The 22,818-nt window shown below is 49.0% G+C and overlaps 1 protein-coding gene across 3 annotated transcripts; it reads left to right on the forward strand.

The window, feature by feature from the left end:
- The first annotated feature begins 90 nt into the window (after nt 1-90).
- Nucleotides 91-22,098, forward strand: DNAAF8 (dynein axonemal assembly factor 8). 3 transcript variants are annotated; one of them, XM_065924265.1, is made up of 10 exons: nt 91-544; nt 1,672-1,813; nt 2,211-2,339; nt 3,414-3,899; nt 5,440-5,557; nt 19,031-19,172; nt 19,993-20,121; nt 20,513-20,602; nt 21,420-21,691; nt 21,772-22,098. In XM_065924265.1, exons 2-9 carry the CDS (start codon nt 1,706-1,708, stop codon nt 21,670-21,672), a joined length of 1,455 nt encoding a protein of 484 aa, XP_065780337.1. In that variant the 5' UTR covers nt 91-544; nt 1,672-1,705; the 3' UTR covers nt 21,673-21,691; nt 21,772-22,098. The 3 variants fall into 3 exon arrangements, with proteins under 3 accessions (XP_065780337.1, XP_065780336.1, XP_065780338.1); XM_065924264.1 differs by having other exon boundaries at nt 21,420-22,098; XM_065924266.1 differs by lacking the exon at nt 21,420-21,691.
- The last annotated feature ends 720 nt before the right edge of the window (nt 22,099-22,818 follow it).

The following is a 22,818-nucleotide window of genomic DNA, read 5'->3' on the forward strand; positions in this document are numbered from 1 at the left end:
GGACGCGCCAAGTCCCGAAAGAGGAGCGGGGGGGTGGGGGGGTGGTGGTAAGGAGTTGGCCGTCCAGTGATGTAAGACTCTGCTGAACGGAGATTCCGAAGGCGGCGACGGCTTCAGTAATCGCGCCGCTGCCCAAGCAGGAGAACACGACCGAAGAGGCGCAGCGGGGCCGTTTTCGTCCCTGTCGGGGCCGGGAAGAGAGGCGGAGGCCGAAGCCGCAGCTGCGGAGATAAATGATGGGAGGTGGACGGGGTGGGGGCTGGGGAAACGAGCTGAGGAATTGGTGGGAGGACGCGCGATAGTAGGGTTTCCTGTTTCCGAAGTTTAGAATTTAAAAACCCCACCCGAGTGGTCGGTGGCGTCCAGTTGTCATAACAACCCGCGATCCGGCGGCGGGAGGGGTCGGGGGCGGGGCGGTAGGAGGGGCCGGGGCGGGGCGTCGGGCGGGGCTAACGGGCTGCAGCCAAGAAACGGACGTGGAGGCGCGGTCAAGATTCTGCCGGACTGGGGCTGCTGCTTCGTGTAGTCTTCGGCAGTCCGTTCGGTGAGCTACGCGCCTCAACCTGGCGTTCAGGACCCTTCACGGTCTGGTCCGTTTGCACCACAAACTCCAGCAACTGAAAACTTCTTCCCCCAACACGTTGGATACTTTTCACTCCTCTGAGCTCTTAGGTGCTCTTGCCGCAGCCTGTAGGGCCTTTTCCTCCTCTGTTACCTTGTCCTCCTGGAGAACTTAAGAGTCTCTGCTTGTCCCCTTCAACCAGATGATTCTGTTGCCCTCTGATCTGCCCTGCAGCGGAGAACATCCTGTGATGTATATACCAGATCTGCCCTGCTGTTCCCAGATCAGAGTACACCAAGCTCCTGCCCCACTCCTGTGAGCACAGAAAAAGCAAAAAGCCCCCATTCACCTCGCCTGCTGCTTCCCTTGTTGGGAGCCAAGGCTGGGGCAGGAGTGTTCTCTTCCTATTTTATAGTGACAGAGGCCTTTCAGGCTGCAAGTACTCTCAAGATGCCGGCTCTGAAGTGCCATCACCCCACATTTCTAAGCCTCCTTGACCCCTGAAGGGGGTCTGTTAAGACTCTGGGATACAAAAGGGGTGTGTTGGCCAACTGCCTGATAATTTGAGTGTCAACTCCAAAAAAAGTATTCTGGGGACTCCAAAATGTCTATTCTGTTCCTTTGTAAGGGGGCAGTAAAAAGTAGTGGCTTGAAATTCCCTCTGACTTTGATACAATTTCTGTCTGTAGATAATAATAATATCTATGTTATATTGGACATATATAGTTTACATAGTATATATATCATATATCTATACATATATCTATGTATCATTCTGTACATCATATCCATATACCCACATATCAAGTACATATATATCAATACATGTATCTATATATTATTGTAAAATATCACCATATCCATACATCTGTGGCTCCATGGCTCTATCCTGCATTGTGCGCGGACACACACACACACACAGTACACAGCACAGTGCCTGGCACTCAGTAACAGGAACCTGCCAACTAGAAGGAAGATGGGGTATGTGGTCCCCCAATCTCTTTTCAACCCCCAAGGCAAGGGATGGTATATGCTTTGAAAAGTCAGCACCCTGAGCTCTCAACCCTTGTCTCTGGGACCCTCTCTCTTTACTCCATGTCCTCTGCAAGGCTCCTTGGATGATGGTATGCTGAGCGGCATCCCATGGCATCTCGTGATGAAGATTGGCGGCCCTCACTGCCCAGCCCCTGCGACGCCATCCTAGAGGCCGTCAAGGATCAGCTCCCGTCTCTGGACTGGGATTCCTCCTCGGTAAGCAAGCACCTTCCTACATCTTCCTAGGCCCCCACTGCACTTTCCTCCCGTGACAGACACGATGCTGACCAGAGAGCTCGGTGTCATGTAAGCGAAGTACCAAGCTGTCACCTCACTGCACTGCTCATTCCATGCCAGGCATTAACTGGGCTTAGCGGGTGGCAGGTAACCCAGAACTGGGCGCCCTGGATCTCACCTCCACCAGGTGGCGCTGCTGAGCCCATTTCTAAATCAACCTCTGAAATCCGTGTCAGCGAGGCCCTTTGGAAGAGAACTGGTCTCCCCAGACAGTCAGAGAGCCGAAGAGCCAGGGACAGGGCAAGTGGGTGGAAGACGAGGCCCTCTTGGCCCTGCTTCCGGACCGTTAACCCAAAGCCTTCTCATCTGTCCACAGTCAGACCATGAGGATGAGGAGCTGTTCATCTTCCAGCGAAATCAAACCGCCCTGATTCCAGACTTGTCAGAGGAACTGGCCGACGACCCTGCTGGGACCTGGATCACTTCCTCTGGGTCTCCTCCTGAGGTCTGTTAAATGCAGGCTCCAGGGGTCCACGGACCTGGGACCCTTCAGTCAAAATAGGGTGTGGGTGCTCCTGGCCCTCACTGGGCTCTGAAGCAGTGTGGTTCTAAAGAGGTTAACGCCCCCGGTCTAGCATCACCCAGGCCTTTCTCCAGGTACAGCCCAAGGAGTTCAGACACCAAACATCTACTGGCCTTGTGCACATCATGCTCCCAGGAGCCCAGAACACTTAGAGCTGGGGGCAGGGACTTGATTTTCTATCTGATTGTACCCCCTATACCCCTTTGACCCCTCACCACACACACATAGTCCTGAGTGCAAGCACTGACCCAGGGTCATCATACGGAGCCAGGGCATGTCCACACCAGAAGTCACCCACACCCCCAGGCAGGCCTAGAAATACATCTGAAATAACTCTAACAGGAAAACTGCCAAGGCTGCCAAGCTCCCTGGTTAGTTCAGTTGGAACTATGTCTACTTCACTTAGTTTTGTGTTTTTTCCATTTCTACAATTACCTCGGCAGTTACTCTTCCAGACAATTATGGTTTAACCTGGGATGGAAAAGCCTGTACCAGCTCACGGGGGTTGAGGCTGTGGGCTCCATCTGGAGACAAAGGGCCTGGGTGTTGTCTTTTCCACCTCTAACCACTTGTATCTGTGCACACTGGCCAAAAGGGTGGCACAACCCAGGTGTCCATCAACAGACAAAATGGATAAACAATAAACAACAGACAATATGGATACAATGGAGTGTATCCATAGTATTCATCCATGAAAAGGAATGCAGTCCTGACACACAGCACAACATGGGTGAACCCTGGAAACACGAAGCCAAGTGGAAGGACACCCAAGACAAGTATTGCGTGATTCCACTCCGATGAAATATCTAGAGCAGGCAAACCTATAGCGACAGGAAGTAGATGAGCATACACCAGAGGCTGGGAGACGGAAGGTACAGGGTTTCTGTTCCAGGTGATGGCAGATTTTATGTTCCTTGCACATCTTACCACACAACCCCCCTGCCCCCCGAGGGATGTTTGGAGGCTGCTAACCAGGGACGTCTGTTTCCTGTGTAGCCAGCTGTGGTGCCTGTAGAATCCGCCGTGGAGCCCTGGGGCGAGTGGAAGGCATGGCCCCGGCCCCAGGAGTCGGCCCGTCTGGAAGGAAGGGCCCCCCGCAAGAGTAACTCTCTTCTCAGGATGTCTGCAGAGATCCCTCCACGGCAGGATAATGATGCGGGCGGGACCCTCAACACCAGTGGGCCACAGAGTCCTCGCCAGGGGCCTCAAGGAGAGGCCACCTGCTTTCCTCAGGAAGCAGACCTGCAGACAGAGCCCCCAGGTTCGGCCTCACGGGCCCCGGAAGGCTCAGACGCTGCCAACCGCAGGGCCCTGCGGAGGGAGAGGAGGAAGATGATCGAGAAAGACATCCTCCACAAAGTCACCCGGGACGGCCGGGACCCAGCCTGCTCTGACTCGAGCCGAGGGAAGGAAAAGGCCTGCGGCGCTGTGGAGGTGCCTTCAGAGGAGCCCCTGGGGCATCTGCCCATGCTTTCCCTCCAGGTAGGCGTGCCCCCAGCCCAGGCTTCCTCGAGGTGTTGGTCCTCCCCGCTATGTCTGTCTTAGTTTCTTTGGGCTGTGATAACAAAAGTCCCATAGACTTGGGCAGGGGGCTTAAACAACAGAAACTAATTTTTCACAGTCTGAAATCTGGAAGTCCAAGGTCAAGGCTCCATCACGTTTGGTGTCTAGTTGAGAGCATGCTTCCTGGTTCATTGCGGGAGCTCCCTGGAGTCTCCTTTTAAGGGCACTAATCCCATTCATGAGGGCTCCCCTGCCGTGACCTCATCACCTTCAAATACCATCACATTGGGGATTAGGAGTTCAACACATGAATTTCGGAGGGACACAGAGATTCAGTCCGTAGCAATGACCTCAGGCCCACAGCACCAGGCCTACCATCAGGCAGGCAAGTCCTACCTGCCAGACAGACAATCCTCAGAGTTACAGTGAACAGGGAGGAGCACATAGTCCCCAGCTTTCTTAAAACAGAAAGAAAAAAGAAAACTAATCCCAAGAATCATCATGAAGACACAGAAGATAGAGCAGACTGTGAGGAAGCAGCACCTGGAAACGTTCAAGCCCTCGTTCTCATACACGCAGTGAGCTCCCATTAACGCTGTCATTTAGATCATCCACGAGAGCCAGCACGATGACAAAGCCGGTTCAGAGATCATGAGAAACTGGGGTTTTGTTCAACAGGGGAGTGGGGAATGTGGAGATTAAATTGCTACACTAAGTACAGTAACTCAATGGGGCAACAGAACCGGTACCTTTGGGCTTAGCTGCTCCAGTGGAGGGAAAAGAAAACCCTTGCATTTCTCAGTTACACAAAGTTGTCAAACAGGTGAGCCCTGGTCAGTTACGCACACCAGCCCTCCCCGAGAAAGATGGGCTCATTAGAAGATGCCCCCATATGACATAGAAACATCACAAAATTATCTTTGTTGCCTTATTTGACAGATTTTCATAACAACCTAGAGAAAACTGGCATCGAGGTGTACCCAGAGGTCACTTTCACCAATTCCATCCTGTCAATTCCATTTTTTCCTCAAACCCCGGTGGGAGGCGCTTAAGGCCTTAACAGGACACACTAATTCCTGATGAACATCTCTGTGCCCGCTGCATCACCGCCCCCACAGCTCTCTTCCAAGCCCTCCAATCTCAACAGCTGCTGTGTTTCTTAAAGGAGCAAAACGTTCTAACCTCCCAACGTTCTAAACCTGCCTGAACCTAAATAGTTTTAAAATGACACTGAGCTTCCTCCAAGCCAGACAATGTCTTTGTGCCAGAAATAGAAGTATTGCCCCAAAAAGGGCATAGGAAAGGGGGTGGCAAGAAAGGCGGACCCCACCCACCTTCACGGGGGTGGTTCATTCTGCAAAGCCTATGTGTGGGGTGGGTGAGCCGGGGTGGGTGAGTGAGCCGCCTCATCTCAACCCTGGTTTCTGCCCCAGCCATCCCGGGACAGCCTCTGTGGATCCAGAATTCCTGTCCCTGGGACCCTGAGGCAGCCTCATCATCACTGCTCTAATTATTTCAGGAACTTGAAGAGTGGGATTTGGATCAAGTCCTTCTGAGTCTGACTGGGCGAGAAGAGGACCGGGGCGATGGTGCTCCTAGAGCTGCGTGGTGGGCTGCTGACCGCCTCCAGGGCCAAGGTTTGACCTTGAGCACCAGGGGTGGGGTGGGGGGCGAGTACATCTCCCAAAGTGGCTCATTCCAGGGCTTCCCAGTAAAATGGGGGGTGGGCTAAGCAGGGTCACCTCAGCAGCTCGCCACACCCTCTGTGCTGCTCAGCCCTCGCCTTCCCACACACACAGGACGTAAGACTTCATCCACCCATCCATCCATCCATCCTTTGATTCACTCACCAACTCACCCATTCATCCCCCTGCTATATATGTGACTGCCTTTTCCTTCCTCTTTCCTTCTGGAAGCCAAGTAATCTTGCATATTGTGCCCCCTTCAGCCAGCTCCTAAACAGAATCCTGCTTCCACGACCTCTGTTTACAAACAAGTTTAGTTCAGTTCAGTCGCTCAGTCGTGTCCGACTCTTTGCGACCCCTTGAATCGCAGCACGCCAGGCCTCCCTGTCCATCACGAACTCCAGGAGTTTACTCAAACTCAGGCCCATCGAGTCGGTAATGCCATCCAGCATTTCATCCTCTGTCGTCTCCTTCTCCTCCTGCCCCCAATCCCTCCCAGCATCAGGGTCTTTTCTAATGAGTCAACTCTTTGCACGAGGTGGCCAAAGTATTGGAGTTTCAGCTTCACCATCAGTCCTTCCAATGAACACCCAGGACTTATCTCCTTTAGGATGGACTGGTTGGATCTCCTTGCAGTCCAAGGGACTCTCAAGAGTCTTCTCCAACACCACAGTTCAAAAGCATCAATTTTTCGGCACTCAGCTTTCTGCACAGTCCAACTCTCACATCCATACATGACCGCTGGAAAAACCATAGCCTTGACCAGATGGACCTTTGTTGGTAAAATAATGTCTCTGCTTTTTAACATGCTATCTAGGTTGGTCATAACCTTCCTTCCAAGGAGTAAGCGTCTTTTAATTTCATGGCTGCAGTCACCATCTGCAGTGATCTTGGAGCCCCCAAAAAATAAAAGTCTGACACTGTTTCTACTGTCTCCCCATCTATTTCCCATGAGGTGATGGGACCAGATGCCATGATCTTAGTTTTCTGAATGTTAAGCTTTAAGCCAACTTTTTCACTCTCCTCTTTCACTTTCATCAAGAGCCTTTTCAGTTCCTCTTCACTCTCTGCCATAAGGGTGGTGTCATCTGCAAATCTGAGGTTATTTATATTTCTCCTGGCAATCTTGATTCCAGTTTGTGCTTCTTCCAGCCCAGCGTTTCTCATGATGTACTCTGCATATAAGTTAAATAAGCAGGGTGACAATATACAGCCTTGATGTACTCCTTTTCCTATTTGGAACCAGTCTGTTGTTCCATGTCCAGTTCTAACTGTTGCTTCCTGACCTGCATACAGGTTTCTCAAGAGGCAGGTCAGGTGGTCTGGTATGCCCATCTCTTTAAGAATTTTCCACAGTTTATTGTGATCCACACAGTCGAAGGCTTCGGCATAGTCAATAAAGCAGAAATAGATGTTTTTCTGGAACTCTCTTGCTTTTTTGATGATCCAGCGGATATTGGCAATTTGATCTCTGGTTCCTCTGCCTTTTCTAAAACCAGCTTGAACATCTGGAAGTTCTTGGTTCACGTATTGCTGAAGTCTGGCTTGGAGAATTTTGAGCATTACTTTACTAGCGTGTGAGATGAGTGCAATTGTGCAGTAGTTTGAGCATTCTTTGGGATTGCCTTTCTTAGGGATTGGAATGAAAACTGACCTTTTCCAGTCCTGTGGCCACTGCTGAGTTTTCCAAATTTGCTGGCATATTGAATGCAGCACTTTCACAGCATAATCTTTTAGGATTTGAAATAGCTCAACTGGAATTCCATCACATCCACTAGCTTTGTTAGTAGTGATGCTTTCTAAGGCCCACTTGACTTCACATTCCAGGATGTCTGGCTTTAGGTGAGTGATCACACCATCGTGATTATCTGGGTCATGAAGATCTTTTTTGTATAGTTCTTCTGTGTATTCTTGCCACCTCTTCTTAATATTTTCTGGTTCTGTTAGGTCCACACCATTTCTGTCCTTTATCAAACCCATCTTTGCCTGAAATGTTCCCTTGATATCTCTAATTTTCTTGAAGAGATCTCTAGTCTTTCCCATTCTGTTGTTTTCCTCTATTTCTTTGCATTGATCGTTGAGGAAGGTTTTCCTATCTCTCCTGGCTATTCTTTGGAACTCTGCATTCAAATGGGAATATCTTTCCTTTTCTCCTTTGCTTTTTGCTTCTCTTCTTTTCACGGCTATTTGTTAAGGCCTCCTCAGACAACCATTTTGCCTTTTTGCATTTCTTTTCCATGGGGATGGTCTTGATCCCTGTCTCCTGTACAATGTCATGAACCTCCATCCTTAGTTCATCAGGCACTCTGTCTATCAGATCTAGTCCCTTAAATCTATTTCTCACTTCCACTGTATAGTCATTAGGGATTTGATTTAGGTCATACCTGAATGGTCTAGTGGTTTTCCCTACTTTATTCAGTTTAAGTCTGAATTTGGCAATAAGGAGTTCATGATCTGAGCCACAGTCAGCTCCTGGTCTTGTTTTTGCTGACTATGTAGAGCTTCTCCATCTTTGGCTTCAAAGAATATAATCAATCTGATTTTGGTGTTGATCATCTGGTGATGTCCATGTGTAGAGTCTTCTCTTGTGTTGTTGAAGAGGATGTTTGCTATGACCAGTGCGTTCCATGGCAAAACTCTATTAGCCTTTGCCCTGCTTCATTCTGTACTCCAAGGCCAAATTTGCCTGTTACTCCACGTGTTTCTTGACTTCCTACTTTTGCATTCCAGTCCCCTATAATGAAAAGGACATCTTTTTTGGGTGTTAGTTCTAAAAGGTCTCGTGGGTCTTCATAGAACCGTTCAGCTTCAGCTTCTTCAGTGTTACTAGTTGGGGCATAGGCTTGGATTACCGTGATAGTGAATGATTTGCCTTGGAAACAAACAGAGATCATTCTGTCGTTTTTGAGATTGCATCCAAGTACTGCATTTTGGGCTCTTTTTTTGACTATGATGGCTACTCCGTTTCTTCTAAGGGATTCCTGCCCACAGTAGTAGATATAATGGTCATCTGAGTTAAATTCACCCATTCCAGTCCATTTTAGTTCACTGATTCCTAGAATGTCGACATTCACTCTTGCCATCTCCTGTTTGACCACTTCCAGTTTGCCTTGATTCATGGACCTAACACTCCAGGTTCCTATGCAATATTGCTCTTTACAGCATGGGACCTAGCTTCTATCACCAGTCCCATCCACAACTGGGTATTGTTTTTGCTTTGGCTCCATCCCTTCATTCTTTCTTGAGTTATTTCTCCACTGATCTCCAGTATCATATTGGGCACCTACCGACCTGGGAGTTCCTCTTTCAGTATCCTATCATTTTGCCTTCTCATACTGTTCATGGGGTTCTCAAGGCAAGAATACTGAAGTGGTTTACCATTCCCTTCTCCAGTGGACCACATTCTGTCAGGGTGGCCCCACACGGCATGGCTTAGTTTCACTGAGTTAGACACGACTGTGGTACTGTGATCAGATTGGCTAGTTTTCTGTAATTATGGTTTTAGTGTGTCTGCCCTCTGATGCCCTCTCGCAACACCCACCGTCTTACTTGGGTTTCTCTTACCTCGGACGTGGGGTATCTCTTCATGGCTGCTCCAGAAAAGCACAGCCACTGCTCCTTACCTTGGACGAGGGGTATCTTCTTACAGCCGCCCCTCCTCATGAAAGGTTGTTGCTGAACGATAAGACACTGGGATTCTTGGCCTCCGGAGGAGACGAATTCAATCCGGGGCCAGAGACAAGGCTGGATTGCTCAGAGCTTTTGTGTAATAAAGTTTTATTAAAGTATAAAGGAGATAGAGAAAGCTTCTGACATAGGCATCAGAAGGGGGCAGAAAGAGTACCCCACCTTCTAGTCTTCAGCTGTATGTTATATAGTCACTCGCAGTCTGTTAATGAGAAGAAAGGAAAGTCTTAAAATTTAGAATGGCACCAGATAATTCATCCCTGGCCATAAACGATTGACTTGAATCTTTACCAAACAAATAGTTTCATTTACATAGATGAGGGGAACAATATCTGAGTAAGTAGGTTGGGCCATTTGGCGGAACCAACTTGAAGACAGAGTCCGGGGTACATTAACATAGCTTAAGACAAACATTTCCATAAGAAAAAATGTATTGGTTAACTCAAGGTTTTGAGAATAGTTAGCTTCAGGTGAAATCAGGTGTCATGGCAACACAGCATTTTAAGAGAAACCGCCTTTTAAATTTGTATAGAGAAGAAGAAAAAATCACTAGTTTGTTTCCTCCTGCCTCTTAAGAGAGATAAAAATGTCTGACACTTGCAGCCTATTTCCTCCATTTGGAGATCCCTGGCCTTCCTGCCTGTTACCCTCTCATTCCCTCCTTTTCTTTTAGGAGAATTATGTTGCCTAGGGAAAAGGGGCGTTGTTCTCATTCCATAACTGCTTCTGAGCTGACCAGGGGCATTGTCCCTAAATTGGAGAGGCAACAAATTCTCCTAATCCTCATACTGAGGATGTCTTATTCTGGGGCCCCAAATAGTAGTTGGAAGAAGCTGCATCCTTAGCAGGAGTTTGAGCAATCCTTTGTAACTTAAAAGCTTGCAGGCGACTAGAAACAAATCCAATTACACAGTTACAGATGGTAGGAGCAAACAGCAAAAACAAAACAATCAGAATTATTATAATTAAGATATTTTTCCACCATGAGGAACTAGTTAACGATTCCCAAAGTGAGGCAATTGAGACTTCAGGAGTATCCATGGCCCAAATCATCTTGTTCATGTGTTCAGTGAAATGAGTAACATTAGTGCTCATATCAGGTATATATGTGCAGCATTGAGTATGAATGATGGCACAAGTTCCTCCTTGCGCAGCTGTCAGAATATCTAAAGCCAATCTGTTTTGTAAAACCACCTTTCTAATTTGTGCTTGTTCAGCATTAAGAGCTGAAATAGCTTTTTTAGAATCTAGTAATGCCTGCTGAGTAAAATTAGTCAAAGCATCCACTCGTAGCATAACATCTGCAGTTCCCAAAGAAGGGACAAACACTGCGGCCAAATAATCATACCAGTGAAATACAGACCTTGCCCACCGAGTTTTAAGGTGGGGAAAATTAGCAGGCTTTTCTGGAAGCTCTGAAAATATAAAGCCGTGAGTAAAGGCTAGACCCAGGGTGCATCTCCCTATCCAGCCAGGGGGAAGCCAAGACCATAAGTAAGAGCCACACATCCAGTAAGTCCCATTTGGAGCAAGCCAGCGTGACTGAGATACCCAGTCCCAGTTAGTGCCTGGCCAGACAAAGGGAGATCCTGAACTGGGGTTGGAAAACACGGGAATGATTATGTTACACATTTCCTGAGACAAAAATCCCACTGTTTTCCAATCATTGTAATTAAGTTGTTGGCTAACTTTGGGGAATGGCTCTATTTGTTCCCAGCATATGGGGGCAGTAGATATTAGACGTCCTTTTTCAGGAGTTAGCCATATAACCTCATCCCATATTTGATAAACATCAGGTAAAAAACCATCAGATCTAGACCTATTTGTCTTATGTGCAGCAAAATAGTCATTAAACTGAGACAATGTATAATTAAAATTAAAAGTCACGTTATGTCCATAGTTCAAATACAAAGTGTTGCACCAGTCCATTCCAGGGTTTTTAGATGTCATCAGATGATGAAGAAGAGGCATCACATGCGATTGTTGTCGAAGGTATTCGCAGACTTGGAGAAAGTCTTTTCCTTGAAGTGGAGCTGTCCACCACGGGAAGCCTTCCACTGATGAAGAGGGGAGTGCTCCACAGACCCAGCAGTTAGACTGATTGTGGAATGCAGCGTAGGAGTGAGCCCAGGACAGGAAGGCATTGTCTTGAGGATCAAACGGCAGACTCAGGATTTCTGGAGTCAGCAGAAGTAGGCTCACATAGATTATCAGGCCCATCTGAAAAGTACAAAGTCAGAGCATAGAAAGTAAAGACATAAAATGACATCACTTAATTCTGATCATGATGCCACCTCTTGACTCGAGTGTGATGTACCCATGAATCAATTCCTGGTACTTTGACAGCTGTGGGAGAAGAAAGAATGACCTGGTGAGGGCCTTCCCAGAGGGGCTCGGGGGATGGGCCCCCAGATCTCAATGTTTTTATGAGGACCTTGATTCCTAGCTCAAATAGAGGCTTGCTGGATTCAGAGGCTGGGTCAGGAGTCGTCCGGAGTTCTGTTAATGCCTGTTGAAAAGCTGAGAGCTGAGTTACATAATTAGTTAACTCCAAGGCTTCAGGGTCTATAACAATGTCTGTGCGTAAGAAAGGCCTTCCATAAATACATTCAAAGGGGGACAGTCCCTCCTTTTTGGGGGCAGTTTGAGCCCTCATTAAAGCTATGGGTAGGACTTTAATCCAGTTGTCCTGCGTTTCTTGAGTTAATTTGCGCAGATGTCTTTTGATAATGTCATTAGCTTTTTCAGCCTTTCCTGAGGATTGGGGTCTCCAGGAACAGTGTAAGTGATACTCTATTCCTAGAGCTTTAAACACCCCCTGAGTTACAGCAGCTTTAAAGGCAGAGTCATTGTCACTCTGAAGGCTGCGTGGCAGCCCAAACCTGAGAATGATTTCATGGATTAAAATCTTTATAATCTCCTTAGCTTGTTCACTATGACAGGGGAAAGCCTCAATCCATCCCGTAAAAGTATCCACCAAACTTGTAAGCAAGAATATCCATTAGCTTTTGGCATATGAGTAAAATCAATTTCCCAGTCCTCTCCAGAATACTTTCCACTTCATTGTAATCCAGATTTTGCTAGCTTTTCAGTCTTGGGTTATTTTTCTGACAAACCTCACACCTTTTGATAATGTTCTTTAAAGTTTTCATTACATTTTTACCTTCAAACAAACAAGAAGCCATCTGGTAAGTACTTTTTGCACCCAAATGCAAACTCTGGTGTAAATCCTTAAGAATTTTCCACTGAGCATTTTCAGGAAATATTAATCGCCCATCCTCGGACTGTAATCATCCTTTATCAGTAATCTTTGCTCCTCTTTTCTCATATCTTTCTAATTCTTCCTCAGTATATTGTGGTTTTTCCTGTTCCACAGGACCTGTCCAGATCAAAGGCATCTGTAGGGAGGGGTTTCGTAAAGTGCCGCTTTTTTGGCTTGAGAGTCAGGTAACAGGTTACCAGCGGCTACTTTACTCCCATCCCTGCCGTGCCCTTTGCAATGCATAACCGCTACTTTTTTAGGACAATATATAGCATTTAAAAGTCTCTCGATCGCTCTGAAATGATTAATAGGGTCTACTGTTGCTGTTTTAAACTGTCTTTCTTTCCATATCACCGCATGAGCATGTAAACTCAAATAAGCATACTTAGAATCGGTGTAGATATTTACTCGCTGTCCCTTGCTTAACTCAGGTGGGTCAGAGCCATAAGCTCCACTAATTGGCACTGGTTTCCTGGGGGAGAGATTTTGCTTCTAAAACCTGTTCAGCAGTCACCATGGCATAACCTGCTTTACGCTTTCCATCCCGAACAAAAGAACTGCCATCTGTAAATATTTCCATGTCAGGATTATCTAATGGGGTATCCATTAGATCCTCCCGAGCTGCATAGTTTAAAGTTAGGAATTGGGAACAATCGTGATCAGGTGTTTCATTTTCCTTCTCAGGAAGGAAAGTAGCAGGATTTAAATTTCCACAAACTTTAAGCTTAGTTACTGGTCCTTCTAACAACAATGACTGATATTTAAGAAGTCTACTGTCTGTCATCCAAATATTAACCTTAGAATTTAAGATTCCACTCACATCATGAGAAGTCAGTATAGTAAGTTTTCGTCCATTAATTATTTTTTTTAAAGCTTCAGGTGCTAATAAAGCCGCTGCCCCAATTACTCTTAGGCAGTGGGGCCACTCACGTGCAATTACATCTAATTCTTTGCTTAGATAAGCAATAGGTTGCTGGTGAGGCCCTCGGGGTTGTGTCAAAACTCCCAAGGCCATACCTTTTCTTTCAGTGACATACAAGTTAAATTCTGACCCTGTGGGCAAACTCAAAGCGGGAGCTTGCAGGAGAGCAGTCTGAAGAACCTTAAAAGCCTTTTGAATATCTGGAGGCCAAATCAGTTTGTTGGTTTGGGCCTGCTGAGTTTCAGCTATAAGTTTATATAAAGGCCGGGCAAGTTCCCCATAGCCCGGAATCCAAATATGACAGTAGACTGTGATTCCCAAAAATCCTCTCAATCGCCTTAAAGTCATAGGTAGGGGATGGTTTAGGATAGGTTTAATTCTCTCAGGGCCTATGGCCCTAGTCCCTTCTGATATGATTAGGCCCAGATATCTAACAGATTGTTGACAAAGCAGAGCCTTTTCTCTTGATGCCTTGTAACCGCAGCCTGCCAGAACGTTTAAGAAATCTTCTGAGGCTCGTGAACAAGCTTCCTTTGTCTCAGCACAGAGCAAAATATCATCTACATATTGTAACACTACCGCTTCAGAGCTATTAAAGTTTTGTAGATTCTGTGACAAACTTTCCCAAATAAGTGAAGACTGTCACGAAATCCCTGAGTCAAAACTGTCCAGGTTAACTGAGAAGCTGGCTGAGTAGGGTCTTCAAAGGCAAATAGAAATTGACTTTCTTCTGCCAAAGGCACTGAATAGAAAGCATCTTTTAAATCAATTACTGAAAAATATTTGGCTCGTTCAGGAATTTCAGACAGTAAGAGTATAAGGATTAGGCACCACGGGGTGTAAAGGAACCACAGCCTCATTTATTATTCGTGAATCTTGAACTAATCTCCATTTACCATCTGATTTCTATATACCCAAAATAGGAGTATTGCATGGACTGTTACAGGGAACTAACAGTCCCTGCTCCTTTAAATTCTCAATGATGGATTTTAACCCTTCCTTAACCTCAGGTTTCAGTGGATACTGCTTCTTGTGTGAAAATAAGTGCGGGCCTTTGAGCTTGACAACTACAGGAATAGCATTTTGTGCTCGACCCACAGATTTTCCATCAGCCCATACTCTAGGATTCACATTTTGTTCAACTAAAGGGAGAGAAAGGGAAGGCTCCATGTTCATGAAAACAGAGGCATGGACCTTGCTCAGTATATCCCTCCCCAAAAGGGGTGAGGGTGATTCTGGCACGATAAGAAACTCGTGTGAAAATAGCACAGAATCCCAGTTGCACGATAGAGAATAACTGAAATAATACCTTTTGGCTCGTCCAGACAGTCGCATTACGGAAGCGGATCGGGAAGAAAGTGGGCCAGGGGCTTCAGTAAGCACGGAGTAAGTTGCCCCAGTATCTAAAAGGAAATTGACGGATTGGCCTCCCACCGTTATCAATACCCGGGGTTCCTCGGGTGTAATTAGGACGGGAGCTTGTGTGAGGACCCCCAGGCACCTTCAGTCCTGATGGTCTTGAGAGTCAGACCTCTGAGACCTACGCCTCTGGGGGCAGTCTCTCCTCCAGTGTGGTCCCTTGCAGACCAGACAGGGAGCCAGGGGCGGCTTAGATGCCTGAGGGCAGTCCTGCTTGAGATGCCCTTCCTTTCCACAGTAATAGCAAGCCCATCCCTTTTCACCTGGGTCCCTCTGAGCATTTTTCTCAGGCTGTTTAAGAACGGTTTTCATAGCCATTGAGAGGGCTTCCACCTTTTCCTTTGTCTTTCTCTGCCTTTCTTTCTCTTCCTCATATTCCCTACCATAATAGACTGTCTGAGCCAGTTGTAACAGATTATCTAAAGACTGATTTGGTCCATAAGCCCGTTTTGATAACTTACGGCGAATATCTGGAGCCGACTGAGTGAGAAATCTATCCTTTAAGATCACTTTTCCCTCTTCACTTTCGGGATCAATCTCAGTGAATCTGCGAAGGGCTTCTCTCTGTCTATCTAGGAATTTACCAGGAGCTTCCTTCTCCTCCTGTTCTATGTCTGCCTGTTTGCTGTAGTTTAAAGGCTTAGAACGCGCTTGCCTGAGTCCTTCAAGAATACATCTGGCAAAATGACTCTGATCCCATCTTCCTTTAGCAGTGTTATAGTCCCAGTCTGGTTCTGTAGCTGGGACCGCCTGACTCCCAGTGGGTACTGCGGCCATGCAGTATCACATAGGAAGACCAGGTGTGTCTTCTTTAAGACCTGGGGATCAAATCTATCCCAGTTTTTCAGGATACAGTTCAAAGGAGTGAGGCTGGAATTGTTAGCTCCTATTTGTAAGAGAGAAAAAAAAGCGACCAGCGCCATTTTTTCTACCAGAGGCGTCCCTCCCTGCTCTAGATGGGGGTGTAGACAGACTTTACACCAAAAACTTTTCCTTCCTGGTCGGACTTATTCTGTCCCTTATCGACGCAGGCATCACACTCGTCCCTCCCGGTTCTACCACCGAGATGGGGTGGGGATGCACCAGCGGTAGACCTGATGGCATCCCTGACTGACGTCCAGCTCTTCACCTTGCTTGCCTCTGATGCCACCCGGGGTGCAATCAGAGTAACCGTCTGGGATGCCTCCCAAGCTAAGACCTCTGGGGGACACATGCATCACCTGAGTGCCTGTGCACGATCCTGAGAATATTCCTGACCGCAATAAGACCTGCACGAACTTTAAACTGAGATGCTCCTTCCAAGCATCATCACACCGGTATAAGAGCCTCCTCTGGTCCACTAAGAGCCAGTGTTACCAAAGGAAAAAAGCCCCATTGCAGTTCCAATCTGAGTAACCTTTAACCTCAGAGATGCTCTTGGAGCTAGAGCTCCATCTAGCTTCCAAACTTTCGATGCCTAGCGAGGCTAGGTGCTTCCTGACTATCAATCCAAGTTTGAGACCTAGGCCACCTAGTACACAGTAGCAACATAGATTACAAGTCCCTTGAAAGCCTATGATCCGATAGATTAGGTTAGTACTTTTAGTTTCCAAGGAGTTATGAAATGGTCAAAGAGACCGAAAAGTCTGACCAAGAAAGGAGAGTTCAGTCCACACGCTTTGCCCATTTCTGGTCGGTTCTCGAAGAAGACATTGGCTGCCTCCTGGCATTGGCAGGTCAGTATAAACCCCCGACAGGTTTCTGCCATAAGCCTTATGAGGTCACCACGGAACCGAAGAGCAGGGCTCCTCACTTGCTTCGCACAGAGCGTTTCATTCATTCACACAAGCACACCATAGAGTTAGTAAAGTACAGTGGAAAATGTGTTCGCTAGGAGAACAAAGAACTAGAGCTCAAAGCATCCCTGCCTTGTCCTGAAGGATCCCGGACAAGCCCCCAAGATGAAAGGTTGTTGCTGAACGATAAGACGCCGGGATTCTTGGCCTCCGGAGGAGATGAATTCAATCCGGGGCCAGAGACAAGGCTGGATCACTCAGAGCTTTTGTGTAATAAAGTTTTATTAAAGTATAAAGGAGATAGAGAAAGCTTCTGACATAGGCATCAGAAGGGGGCAGAAAGAGTACCCCCCATCTAGTCTTCAGCTGTATGTTATATAGCCACTCGCAGTCTGTTAATGAAAAGAATGTCTTAAAATTTAGAATGGCACCAGATAATTCATCCCTGGCCATAAACGATTGACTTGAATCTTTACCAAACAAATAATTTCGTTTACATAGATGAGGGGAACAATATCTGAGTAAGTAGGTTGGGCCATTTGGCAGAACCAACTTGAAGACTGAGTCTGGGGTACATTAACATAGCTTAAGACAAACATTTCCATAAGAAAAAATATATTGGTTAACTCAAGGTCTTGAGAATAGTTAGCTTCAGGTGAAACCAGGTGTCAGGGCAACACAGCATTTTAAGAGAAACATCCTTTTAAATTTGTATAGAGGAGAAAAAAAAAATATCGCTAGTTTGTTTCCTCCTGCCTCTTAACAGAGATAAAAATGTCTGACACTTGCAGCCTATTTCCTCCGTGTGGAGATCCCTGGCCCTCCTGCCTGTTACCCTCTCACTGACCTTGAACGTGGAGTAGCTCCTCTCAGCCCTCCTGCGCCCGGCAGCAGCCGCTCCTTGGAGGTGGGGAAGCTCCTCTCGGCCGTCGCTCCTACGCTGTCGCAGCCTGGCGCTCTCGGTCGCTACCTCTGACCTTGGGCGAGAGGTAGCTCCTCACCGCCACGCTTCTGCGCCGTCCTTCGCAGCTGGCGTGCTTCTGCAACAAAGCCAGGGCTAACTCCTTCACTGGGCTTGTGGTCTGGCTCTGGGCGGTTTCCTAAGAGTTTCCCATAAAAGCGAATGGAGGCTGGCCTGAGGCAAAGAAGGTGCAATTTCCAGCCCCTGGTTCCAGAGCAAAGGCTGCTTTTAAGAAGGGTTTTGTTTGTAATTTAACCCCTTAGAGCAGGGTATGGAGAAACTCACCCTACTACAAGTGGGGCAGGGTTGAGGGGCTTAGTGGCTGCCCCCTTGGGCAGCAGTGCAGCGGAATCTGCTATCCATTTGTTTGTGTGCTATGTGCTCAGCCTCAGCCGTGTCTTACTCTCTGCAGCGCCATGGACTGTAGCTCACCAGGCTCTTCTGTTCATGGAATTTTCCAGGCAAGAATACTAGAGTCGGTTTCCACTATGCTCCAGGGGATCTTCTTGATCCAGATATCTCCTGCATTGGCAGCTGGATTCTTTACCACCTGGGCCATCTGGGAATGCCCCGTTCTTCATTTAAAGGCACACAAGCCTTTAACTAAGCTATCCCACTTCTACAACCTATCATCACACATCTATCTTAACATGGAAGGATATAAAGTACATTCAGTGAAAAAAAGTCTGTAGAGGGGGACTTAACTAGTGGTTCAGAGGTTAAGAATCCATGCTTGCACTGCATGCGGGCATGGGTTCCATCCTTGGTCAGGGAACTGAGATCCCACATCCCGCCTAGTGAGGCAAAAAAAAAAAGCAACCTATAGACGATCCTATTGCTATTTTTAAAAAATTTTTAAGATTTTTCTTGGATGTGGGCTGGCTTTATAGAATTTGTTACAATTTTGTTTCTGTTTGGGGTTTGTTTGCTTTTTTTATTTCTTATGTTTTTGTTTTTTTGGCAAGGAGGCATGTGGGATCTTATCTTCCTGACCAGGGATTGAACCTGTACCCCTGCATTGGAAGGCTAACTACTGCACCACCAGGGAAACTCCCCCTGTTGCTATTTTTTAAAAAAAGGAAAAAACACACACAAGTGTTAACCATGGTTCCCTCTGACAAGTGAGATAGGAGCCAGGGAGTGGACGACCTTGTGAACAGGTGGTCACCCTTGCTTCCCAGGGTGCACACAGCTCCCTGCTTAGGAAAGAAGGGGCCCCTCACCCTGCTGAGCTGGAGGGGGCCACACTAAGGTTGTGAGCTGCAGAGGGTGGGCTGGGCCCCTGGCACTTCTCTACGCGTAAGCCCAGCATCTCCATGTGATGAGCCCTGAGGCTCAGGCTGCAGTGGGTCAAAGCAGGGACTGTGTCCTCACCAAGCTGCCTTCCCCCTCCCCGCAGACCACACCGCGCCCAGCACCCAGGACCGACTCATGGAACGCCTCAGCCTCCTGTGCTCCAGGCAGTCCAGAGCTGCTGCCTCTACTCGGAGAGTGCCTGCTGACATGCCCGGGGAAGCCCGGTCCCGAGAAGGCGGAAGCAGGTGGGCCTTGTTGACCCCTGGCCCCGTCCTCCCTAGTAGTGGCTTCTCTCAGCATTTATGGTGCCTTGATTTAAGGGCAGGGCACCTGATGTGTATTTCTCTTCATCTCAAGAATATGATCAGGTGTCAGTATTACTATTACCCCCCATTTTACAGATGGGGAAACAGGCTGAGAGGTTGTCTTGCCCAGGACATAAGTGGCAGAGCTGGGACTCAGGCCCCAAAGCACCTGCTCTTTCCCACCCCATGGGAATCCTCCCTAGGGGAGGACCCTCTCCCTCTGGCCACTGTTGATTGGGCCAGCCTCGAGCATCTGTCCCCAGCCAGGTCAGCTGGGGGCCGGGGTGGGCAGAGGTGGGGACAGGGCCCTGGGGTCCCTTGAGGCCCAGCTGCATCCCAACTTCCAACACTCTGGTTGTCCCACCCTTTTTAGAAGTCTGAGAGCCAGGAATTCCCTTTCTTGCCTGAGCTAGCTGAAGCGGGCTTCTGTCCCTGACAACCTATGTGTCCGGTAGAAAGGACTTTGCACTGTCCAGTCAGTAGCCACTGGCTACACGTGGCTAGTGCAGCTGAGGAACGGGATTTCTACTTTATATTAGCTTAAATGCAAGTTTAAATAGCTTTCGGCAAGTGTCTACCACACTGGAAAGGGCAGATACAGAACGTCTAAGCGCCACGCAGAGTTCCACTGGACAGCGCTGGCCTGAATCCTGAGGACTGTTCTCAGGACCTGCCTCAGGGTCCTGTACGGGGGCCCCCAGCCCAGCACAGGCAGGTCACGGTGACCGCCGGGAAGTGACTCAGCTACCCCCACCCCCAGATGTGCTTCCAGGGAGCTGGGCTTTCAGGCACTGGCCCAGGACACGCGGCTGAGGAACCCGGTGGAGCCTCCCACCATATTCATTGACTTGCGGCCGACAAAGACATCGGACCAGAGACCCTCGGAGAGGTAGGGGAAGCGCAGACTTCCCTGCTGCTTCGGGAAGAAGGGGACTCGGACAGCAGGTCCTGGGGGCTCCACTCACTGGAGAAGTGCTTTCACCCAGGAACTGAGTCTGGCCCATAATCCCATGGGGCCCCAGCCACAGGCCCTCCCTGCAGGGAGGTGGGAAGCTGGGGCAGGGGTCTTGCTTAGCCGAGCAAGCAAGGGGTACCCGGCCCTGGCCGCACCCCTCCACCACCTGCAGGAAGCTCACTGGCCCTGTGGCTTTGGCCGGCTGCCCGTCCTCCTGTCTTGGGTCACATGGGAGCCCTGGGCGCTCCAAGTCCCTGGTGGGAGCCACGCCGGGCCAGAGTAGACTGGACATGTCCAGAGGAACCCACCTCTCGTCTGCCCGCAGCTCCAGCTCCTACTCCAGCTCCTCTGACAGCGAGGAGGCGGAAGATGAGACAGCAGCTCAAAGAGACCCGCAGGGCCCAGCCACGCTACGGTAACCGCAAGGGGCGCCCCTCACCATCACAGGCAGGGATGCTCACCTGGTTCCAGCTCGTGTTTTTAATTGCTGCTCTCAGCATCTTGCACGCACAGGGCTGGCACAGGAGGGTGTGGGCTGCTCTGGGAGGCTGGCAGGGTAGCCCAGCCTGCCCTACTCCCCTCCAGACAACCCCCAGGATGCCTTAGCTTGATCTCAAGAAGGGGTTACATTTTCTTTCTGAAAAATGGCTCTGCAAATTGACTTGCTCCCTGCCAGTGATGGCAACAGAGGTGAAGAGATATTGCAGGGATGGGACTATGTGATGGTTAACGGCCGGAGAGGAAAGGCTCAGGTCAGCTAAGTGAAGCGTCAGATTCAGGGAAGGCTCGGGTCTCTGAGGCACGGTGGCCACCCCAGGGCCGCAAGGTGAATTTGCACTAGGTGCTCTGAAAGTCTCTGTCGCTATTGGACTTCCAGACCTTGCAGATTCTGCCCTCTGGGAACGTCAGAGTCTGCTGCAGCTTTCCTCCCACGTGGTGTGTGGCTGGACATCCCAGGAACAAAAAGGGGAGACGCACTGGGGTTGAGAAGTGTCCCACAGGGGTCCTCCCAGAGGCCTTTAGCATGCTGATGTGCTCGGTGACTTGGTGTGGGCCGGGAGGCCGCAGTCCTGGTTTCTTTAGTATCCTGAGAACCAGGCACATGCTCCAGAGGCGCCCTGGCTTCCCTCTGCTGGGGTCCTGTTTCAGGCACAGTACCCCAGGATTGTGGCCCAGCACTGGGAGGCGGGCTCCACTTGGCGCTGATGGAGGGCACATCTCCTGTATCATAGAGACTGCACGGGGAAGAGTCAGCTCCTCCAGCAGCTCAGGGCATCTCGGGAGGCGGCAGCGCGGCCTCAGCTGCCTGCCGGCGAGAGGCCTGTCAATCAGAAGGCTCAGGCCCCTGGAGATCCGGCCGGGTCCAGCCCTGGGGTGAAGCAGCACGGAACGCTCTGGGCCGAGAGGGGCACACAGGCCAGACCCGCAGGGCTAAGTCCCAGCGACAGCCCTGGAGGCCCGGTGCCTCCTCGGGGTCAGCCGTAGATGCCTCAGGTCTGAGGAGGTGAGCTGGTGATCTGACTTGCCTTTGATACCAACACCAAGGTACTGGTGGTCCCCTCACCCTCCCGCTCCCATCTGCAGCACAGGGACCCCCCAACTGGGGCTCTGCTGCAGCCCTCTGCTGGAATTCAGTCAGAACATCTTCACGCGCTGACAGCAAGGACGCAGTGCAGACCTGTACATACAGCATGACACGTCACCTGGCCCCACATCCTCCAGAAAGGGGCCAGGCCGAAACACCACGGAGACAATGGATTTGTTCTGATAGCGGGACTAGGGGGCTTTCTCAGTTTTTTCCATTTCTGCATTTTTTCCTCTTTAATGTGCATCTATTGATTTCCATCATACAAGTTTTTTGTTTTTGTTTTTCTTGTAACTACAAAACTAAAGTAAAACTTCTTTAGAGAATTTCAGAGCTGAAAAGGTCTTGAAAAACTTAGCTTGATTTTCTGGGTCCTTGATGTTTGCTGTTTTGAACAAACCATGACACACACACACACACAATGTTTGAATGGAACGGTGAACTGAAATTTGCTTTTTTCCTTAACCAAGACACAAAGGCGGCATGTATATAATCATGTTCTAGGGTCCTTCCAAAGTAAAGGTGGGTTGACTTTTAAATACAGAATATGAATGTTCTGACGCTGGAAACTGTCCCATGGACAGTGGAGCCAGGCTTGCCCGTGTGGACAACCAGCAAGAGCTGAGGCGGCTCTGCCGTCTCCCTCACCAATCCTTTCCTAGCACTACTGCCAACCTCCACCAATTTTTAGTCCTTTCGTTGGTTCTTGGCCCAGCTGCTCCCAACAGGCCCTATTCTGTGACGACTGTTCTGACTCCAACTTGTTTTCAAGGTCTCAGCGCCCCTCCGCCCTGTCTGCCCCATGGGAAGAGCAGAGCGGTCGGCTTGGACCCCCTGTGCCAAGGGTTCAGGCAGCCCGGCACGGCCCTTGGCCTCTGGGCATGCGTTCCATCGTTCAGCTGGGGTTACCACTGGCTGCCGGGCCCTGAGGGTGGGCGAGGGCCTCCTCCCCACCCAACCCCCCCGCGAAATAAGGCAGGCCCTGCCCAGCCACAGGCAGCCAAGATCAGGGCCACAGACTCCACTTGATCTTCCCACGGGGGCCT

This window comes from Muntiacus reevesi, chromosome 2, assembly GCF_963930625.1.
Source record: "Muntiacus reevesi chromosome 2, mMunRee1.1, whole genome shotgun sequence".
In the NCBI taxonomy this organism is placed as follows: Eukaryota; Metazoa; Chordata; class Mammalia; order Artiodactyla; family Cervidae; genus Muntiacus; species Muntiacus reevesi.